This window comes from Coenobita brevimanus, chromosome 104, assembly GCF_032717465.1.
Source record: "Coenobita brevimanus isolate Jiangsu-jjx chromosome 104, ASM3271746v2, whole genome shotgun sequence".
Classification (NCBI taxonomy): domain Eukaryota; kingdom Metazoa; phylum Arthropoda; class Malacostraca; order Decapoda; family Coenobitidae; genus Coenobita; species Coenobita brevimanus.
This window is the reverse complement of record NC_137057.1, coordinates 17,954,763-17,962,885: the sequence shown is the minus strand read 5'-3', so window position 1 is coordinate 17,962,885 and position 8,123 is coordinate 17,954,763. Positions and strand designations below refer to the sequence as shown.

At 45.6% G+C, this 8,123-nt stretch overlaps 1 protein-coding gene across 1 annotated transcript; it reads left to right on the top strand.

Annotated features, from left to right (window-relative positions):
- Nucleotides 1-6,746: 6,746 nt before the first annotated feature.
- Nucleotides 6,747-7,121, top strand: LOC145416031 (uncharacterized). Its single transcript, XM_080285130.1, has one exon. It carries the CDS (start codon nucleotides 6,747-6,749, stop codon nucleotides 7,119-7,121), a length of 375 nt encoding a protein of 124 aa, XP_080141256.1.
- The last annotated feature ends 1,002 nt before the right edge of the window (nucleotides 7,122-8,123 follow it).

Genomic DNA, 8,123 nt, shown 5'->3' with positions numbered 1-8,123 from the left:
CTAGCATCGAATCTTAGTGTCTGCATGCCTTCCGTAGCACTTCTTCGTAACTAGCATCATATTCTAATGCTTACATCCCTTCCACAGCACTTCTTCGTGACTAGCAACATATTCTAGCGTCTACATCCCTTCCATACCACTTCTTCGTGACTAGCATCATATTCTAGCGTCCATATCCCTTCCATGGCACTTCTTCGTGACTAGTATCATATTCCAGTGTTAATATACAGTTACAACTCAGCATGCAAGATGGAGAGATGGCAATTTTAGGCCAAGTTAGAGCAAGAGAGAGAGAGAGAGAAAGAGAGAGAGAGAGAGAGAGAGAGAGAGAGAGAGAGAGAGAGAGAGAGAGAGAGAGAGAGAGAGAGAGAGAGAGAGAGAGAGAGAGAGAGAACATACAGAGGCATACACAGACAACGAGAGAGAGAGAGAGAGAGAGAGAGAGAGAGAGAGAGAGAGAGAGAGAGAGAGAGAGAGAGACTAAAGAAATAATCCCTCGCTCTCTCAAAGGAAATATATCGCTTAGTCACGCCTCTTATCCCAGGACGGCATGCACGAGGCACACGAGAGAGAGAGAGAGAGAGAGAGAGAGAGAGAGAGAGAGAGAGAGAGAGAGAGAGAGAGAGAGAGAGAGAGAGAGAGAGAGAGAGAGAGAGAGAGAGAGTTACATGGTACAGGGGACGTAGCGCATTTCCCTCACCGATTTAGTCTGAGTCTGTATTTTACGCCTATTTTTCTGTAATTGTCTGTTTTACGGCCTTTTCCTCGACGCCTTTCCTTCAGCGACTTAGTCTGTACTTCACGTGGTTTTCTGTGAGGCAGTCTGTATTTTACGCCTTTTCCTCAGCAATTTATTTTGTACTTAACGATTTTTCCTTGGCGATTTTTCCGCATATTAAACATTATGGTACTGTATGTTGCATGTTGTGTATGTGACTGGAGATCATATGCAGTAGGAAAAATAGGCAGCGAGAGACAGTTCCAGAGTTGACCTGTTGCATAAATGAAGGGCTGGGAGTAACGGTTAACTCTTGCATTAGAGAGTTGGACAGAAAAGGGATGAGAGTTTGTTGCTAGACGGGTGCTACGCGTCCGACGTAGAGGTGGAGGGATGAAAGCAGACAGTTCAGAGGAGCAGTGACCATTGAAGTAGCGATAGAAAAGAGATAAAGATGCAACAGTGCGGCGAAGAGACAGAGGTTGAAGGGAGCCAGTAAGAGGAGGAGAGTTAATGAGATGAAAAGCCTTTGACTCCACCTTGTTGAAAAAAGCTGTATGTGGGGAGCCTCCCCACACATGAGAGTTGTACTCCACACTGGGGCGAATAAAACCCCTGTATAGAGTCAACAACTGTGCAGGGATAAAGAAGGAACGGAGTCGGCTTAGCACACCCAATCTCTTGGAAGCAGATTTTACAAGAGATGTAATATGATCTTTCCAAGATAAGTCCCGAGCAAATGAAACCCCGAGCATGTTCAAGGATGATGCAGGATTAAGCTGGATAATATTAAACATTAGTGGGTATACCTGTGGAAGATTTTGTCGGGTTGATAGGTGTACGAACTGAGTCTTTGATGCTTTAAAAACAACCAGATCATTTTTACCCCAGTCAGAGATACGAGCCAAGTCAGACATTAGGTGTGCCACAGCGTCGTCCCTTGTTTGTTGATGGAACTACTGTTACAATATGCATTGTATTAATGTAACTTTTTTTTAGTCTGCCAAGCATCGATATCCTTATGCTTAAGCTTGGAGGTGTAACCGACCGCTTGAGTTGCTGCAGTAGTTCGCTGCAATATACTTGGAATTGAACTGAATTGAAATATTTATTGTTCCAAAAGGTATAGAGTGCTAATACTTGGAGGGAAGAAGTTAATATTAAGCCCAGTCTGGAAATATATAAGAGATGGAAGGTGAATATTAAAGAAGAGAATATATAGGACAATCGCCGAGCATCAAGTATCCTGGACAAAGCTAGAAGCGGGACTCTGCCACTAAACAATATGAAGACACACAAACGGAGAAATAGCCTGTCATTGTGTGGATATGGAAATGAAGACCTAAAGCACTTCATGCCAGTATGCCCTAGTACTGATAATGAAAGAAGAGGAGCTGGTGAACTACGTCAGTGTGTATCAACGGAGAAGAGACAGCAGTAACAGGAAAATTTTTGTTCAATGGAGAGAACTTGGTAAGGAAGGAAGTCTTATATAGTATGTGGAGAAGAAGGGAGAAAAGTATAAGAGAGTGGCAGGCAAACTAGAAACCAAGCAAAACTAAGGAACAACAAAAACTGGAGTAGTAGAAGATCAGGAAAAGGAGTTAGACGATGTAGAGGCATATACTCCGACCAGTCATCACATCGCATCCCGCACTCCCAGCTGGTGTATCACAGGACTCCTCTCCGGTTTTACTTTAACTACACGTATGAGGGCGCCCATTTCAGCGTGGTGGCAGCGGTAAACGTGAGAGCAAGCAGAGGAGAGGCAACTACGAGCAACTGTGTCGAGGCAAAAATATAGTGGGTAGGCGAGTGACCAGAGTGGCGACCCTTGCAGAATGGAAGTCACAGTGCCTCAAAAACCAAGCCTGACAGGTGACACTGAGCCTGCCTGGAAATTGTTCAAACAGAAATTCGAGTTCTATCTTTTAGCTAGTGGACAAAAAAGGAAATCAGGTGAGGAGAAAGTAGCCTTGCTTTTAACATTAGGAGGGGACGACCTACTGGAACTGTACAAGTCTTTTGAATTTCCTGAAGCAAGTTCGGAGCAGCCTAATCTTTCTACGGTGATCGAGATTGTGTTAGCTAAGTGTTATGCTCATGAGGAGAGGATGGAGAGTGAGAGACTGACGAGGAGACTGTATGTGAGTGAGGTGGAGGGGGAGGCCAAGGAAGAGATGGAGGGATGGAGTAAAGAGGTATATGAGAGAGGTGGGTGGGTGTGAGTTGGGAGCAGGGCAGTGAAATGGTGGGGGACAGGGCGACGTGGAGGCAATTTGTTTGTGGCCACCCCGTATGGGATTAAGGCGTCTGGCAATAGATAGATAGACAGATAGTGATGCTCCGTTTGCGCCACGAAAGAACTTGCTGACTGGTACAAATTCGAAAACTGTGCAACAACCAGGAGAGATTTTGGACTCAATGATCACCAGGTGGAAAAATTTTGTGTATGGAGTGTGTGAATATGGAGTGTAAGGAGTGTGTAAATGGAGTGTAAGGAGTGTGTAAGGAGTGTGCATATGGAGTGTAAGGAGTGTGTAAGGAGTGTGCATATGGAGTGTAAGGAGTGTGTAAAGGAGTGTGAATATGGAGTGCGAGGAGTGTGTAAGGAGTGTGACTATGGAGTGTAAGGAGTGTGTAAGGAGTGTGAATATGGAGTGCAAGAAGTGTGTAAGGAGTGTGACTATGGAGTGTAAGGAGTGTGAATAAGGAGTGTGTAAGGAGTGTGAATATGGAGTGCAAGGAGTGTGTAAGGAGTGTGACTATGGAGTGTAAGGAGTGTGACTATGGAGTGTAAGGAGTGTGACTATGGAGTGTAAGGAGTGTGTAAGGAGTGTGTAAGGAGTGTGAATAAGGAGTGTGTAAGGAGTGTGTAAGGAGTGAGAATATGGTACACGAAAAGACGATAACTTACGCGATCAGCTTGTGTTGCCTTGCCGAGATGATGCGTTACGAGATGAATTCTCTGAGGTGCAAGATCTGGCGTTTACTGAGGCTGTGAAGATCTGTGTCGGGCGTCCAAGAACCAGACGGCTGTTTTCCGTGACCAAGGTACTGAGGTCATAAATAAAATGGAACTCAGACGCATGATGAAGTTGAAGCATTACGAAGCATCCTAAGACTGTGCAACCTTTGAAGCCTCTGAGGGAGTGCAGCCAGAAGCATAATTATGGAAGAAGGAAGCATGTCCAGCATATGGGAAGACCTGTAGCATATGTGGGCACAGGAACCATTTTGCCGTGAAGTGAAACGCCAAGACCAAGCGAGTTCAACAGCATCCAGAAGGAGGAACAGCAAGATCAAGATGTCCAATTTACAATAAACATAACGTGGAGATCCCATAAGGCCATAATGACTACCTTGGACGTAAGGGACTGCAAGGCGAAATTCCAGGTGGACTGTGGCGCCAGCGTGAACGTTCTACCAAGATGCCTGACATCCGATGACCCGCTGGAGGCCCGCAACACTGTTTTGTTTATGTGCAACTCCGCCGAGGTTAATTCTCCTGGAAAATGTAGGGTAATACTGAAGAACCCTAGGAATGATAAGAAGTACAGTGTAGAATTCATTGTAGTGGAATTAGAGTTCACACCAATGCTTCGTAAAAGAACATCTGAGCAAATGAACCTGATCGCAGGTATTTAGGAGTATGTTAATCACGTCCAGGATGTAATTCATGACTTTAAAAAACTTATCCGTGCGCGAGAGGGTTACTGATGTCTTTTCAGATGTACCAGGGACATCGCCTGGAGTTGTTAAGCATCCTGTTGACCCTGATTGTATGCCAACAGCAGTAACTTCTTGTCTTGTGCCTATAAGTGTTATAAAAGGGTGTTTGGTAACTTTAATGAACTGGAAAGATTGACGATCATAACAAAAGTGGATGAGCCAACTGAATGGGTGGGCCAGGTGGTTGTGGGTAGTAAGAAATCTGGTGACCTACGGATCTGTATTGACCCTCGAGCTTTAAACCGTGCACTTAAAAGAGAGGTACACCAATTCCTGTAACTGACGATGTAGTACCTGGTCTGTCTAAGGCAAGGGCTTTTTCAAAATCAGAGTTTAAAATTGGCTACTGGCTCTGTAAACTAGATGACCAAATTCTCTCACAACTTTCCAGACACCTCTTGGCAGGTACAGGTGGTTAAGGTAGCGAAATCTTCCACGAGAGGCTACGTGCTGATCTAGAGGGACTAAAAGGAGTTGTATGCGTGGCTGATGACATGCTGAAGTACGGCTTTGGTGACACTGATGCACAGGCTAACAAAGATCATGACAACAATGTTTGCAGTTTGTTAGTAAGATGTAGGGGCCGGAGGAGTAGACCCAATAAACGTATGACTGAGCTGAGAAGTCATGAGGTAAACTTTTCCCGGTCACAAGGTGTCCAGAGATGAGGTGAAAGCAGACTCTGATAAAACAGAATCAATTGCAAAGCTGACAGGCCCTCAGAGTGTAGCAGAGGTGCAGTGTTTGGCTGGAATGGTAGATTATCTGGCTGGGTTTTTGCCTGGGTTGGCTGGTGTAATGAGGCCCCTTAGGCAGATGATCAGTGAGAAGGTAGAGTGGCACTGGGGAGAAGAGCAAGAGAAAGCTAACTATCTATCTATTGCCAGACGCCTTAATCCCTTATACGGGGTGGCCACACACAAATCGCCTCCACGTCTCCCTGTTCCCCGCCATTGCACTGCCCTGCTCCCAATTCACCTCTCCCCCCTCTCTTATATACCTCTCCACCCCATCCCTCCATCTCATCCTTGGCCTTCCCGTTCCTCTCTCCCCCTCCACCTCACTCACATACACTCTTCTCGTCAGTCTCTCACTCTCCATCCTAGGTTGTCAGATGTAATGAAACCCCGTAGGCAGTTGATGAACACGAAGGTAGAGAGGCACTTGGGAGAAGGGCAAGAGAAAGCGCTAGCCAGGAGTAAGAAGTTAGTTACATCTTCACCAGTGTTGGCTTACTGTGATCAGAGTAAATCCCTAATTATTCAGTGTGATGCCAGCCAGGCAGGGTTAGGAGCAACTTTAATGCAAGCTGGCAAAACCCGTGTCATATGCTAGTCGAGCTTTAACCCCTACGGAAATCAGGTACCCACAAACAGAGAAGGAAATGTTGGCTGTTGTGTTTGCCTTGACTCAATTTCACCAGTACACGTTTGGCAGGCTGACCAAAATAAAAAGTAATTACAGTCAATTGTGAAGAAACCGCTGGATCATACACCAAGACGCCTACAAGGAATGTTGCTACAAACACTCCAGTATGACAGATTTAAAACGATTTAACCATCCCCGAGCTAGGCAACTATGGCCATATAGCCCCGCTAGGTTACAGGAGCGCGCTACCACTCCCGGCAACGGTGACCCGTCAGAGGCTCGAACTCGCAACCGCGCGATTACGTGTCGGGCGCTTTACCTCTAAGCCACCGCGCCCCCACCAGTGTGACAGAGAATTAGAATACAAGCCAGGTAAAGAGATGCACATAGCAAATCTTTCAAGGACACACTTCTCAGAGAGTGGAGGCGGAGAGGCATTTGAATCAGTTAATATGGTTTCTTACCTTCCCATTACGCCTGAACGTCTTGACAAAATTAGGAAAGCTAGTGCCTGTGATGAGACTACGAATGTTCTTTTAGAGACCATCATACGTGGGTGGCCTGAGACCAGAGATGAACTGCCGTGTCAGCTACTCCCATATTCCTGTTTTCGTGATGAGTTTTCAGCCCAAGACGGTGATTTTTAAGGGTGAGCGAATTGTGATGCCACAGGAGTTTTTCATTCATTCATTCATTGCCAGACGCCATGTATCCCAAACGGGGTGGTCAAGGGCTTAGAGTTAATTGTTTTACAGGGAGGGGCACTAATCCTCCACCAACCCCACTTGACACGTAGACGGTGATTTTTAAGGGTGAGCGAATTGTGATGCCACAGGAGTTGCGGCCTGATATTAAAGAAGCCCTACACTCATCTCACACCGGGTGGAGGCGTGTCTGAGACGTGCGAGAGAGTGTGTATTGGCCTAGTATGAATGCCGAGATTAAAGAACACATCTCATGCTGTGAAGTATGTGCAAAGTTCAAAGATTCCCAGAAGGAAACACTAATTTCTCATGAGATTGCCGAAAGGCCATGGGAGAGAGTGGGCGTGGATCTCTTTGAACTGAAAAGTCAAACCTTTCTAGTAGCTGTGGACTACTCCAGTAACTTTTGGGAAGTTGATGTACTAGATTCTACCAAAGCATGTACTGTAATGCGTAAGCTAAAGGCTCATTTTGCCAGATATGGTATTCCATCAGTCGTGGTTAGTGCTAATGGTCCTCAGTTTCCTAGTGAGGAATTCAAAACATTTGCATTTAATTATGATTTCCAACACAGAACAAGTAGCCCTAAGTACCCCTAGTCGCATGACATGGCAGAGGCTGCTGTCAAAACTGCTAAGAACCTGATTCTTAAAGCACTGTCCAGGGGTAAAGACCCGTATTTGGCTGCCTTACACTATCGTAACACTCCAAGTCAAGACGTGGATTTAAGTCCTGCTCAGAGGATTGGCAGGAGGACGCGTACTCTGCTGCCAACAATATAGTTTGTTAAAGCGTCATGGTATAGATGTTGCCATGCATAAGAAAAAACGGATAAAGAATCTGAAGAGTGCTTGGTGCCATGACAGAGGTGCGACAGACCTTAACCGTTGAAAGAGGTGATGTGCGAGTGAAACCAACCAGTTTACGAGACAGTCTGGAAGAGAGGCAGTGTGACAGGTGAAGCTGGTGTCAGATCGTATGAAGTCACGACTGATTCTGGTATTTTGAGGCGGAATAGACAACACCTGAGGCTGTCCAATGAATCTGATCAGAGAGAAACTGTAGAGAGTTCGGGTGATCCAGGACTGAGAGCGCACTGTACTACCGGTACTGTTCAGACCAGCGTGAATGACCAGACTGCAAGAAGTGTGAGGACTGATGAGGGGAAAGAAATGAATGCAGAGAGAGAGAGAGAGAGAGAGAGAGAGAGAGAGAGAGAGAGAGAGAGAGAGAGAGAGAGAGAGAGAGAGAGAGAGAGAGAGAGAGAGAGAGAGAGAGAGAGAGAGAGAGAGAGAGAGAAGTGTTGGTAGCAGATATTCCCAAAGGGCAACAAGAAATACATTGCCTCTTAGACAGGAGTGGTATATTGTAAATAAGATAATGCTGTATTGTTTATAGGTGTTAGTAGGTTGAGCCTAAACCTGACGTGGTCTTGGATTAATCACAGGCAGTACAGTGTGATGCTGGCAGGACGTATTATGGTTCTAAGTTGGTTCATGCATTACCTATGTGGAGAAAGCTTTAATTTGTTACGCATATGCTGTATTATTATTTACCTACATGTCATGTGGAGCCGAAGTCTTACCAGTCCAGTATCTCTT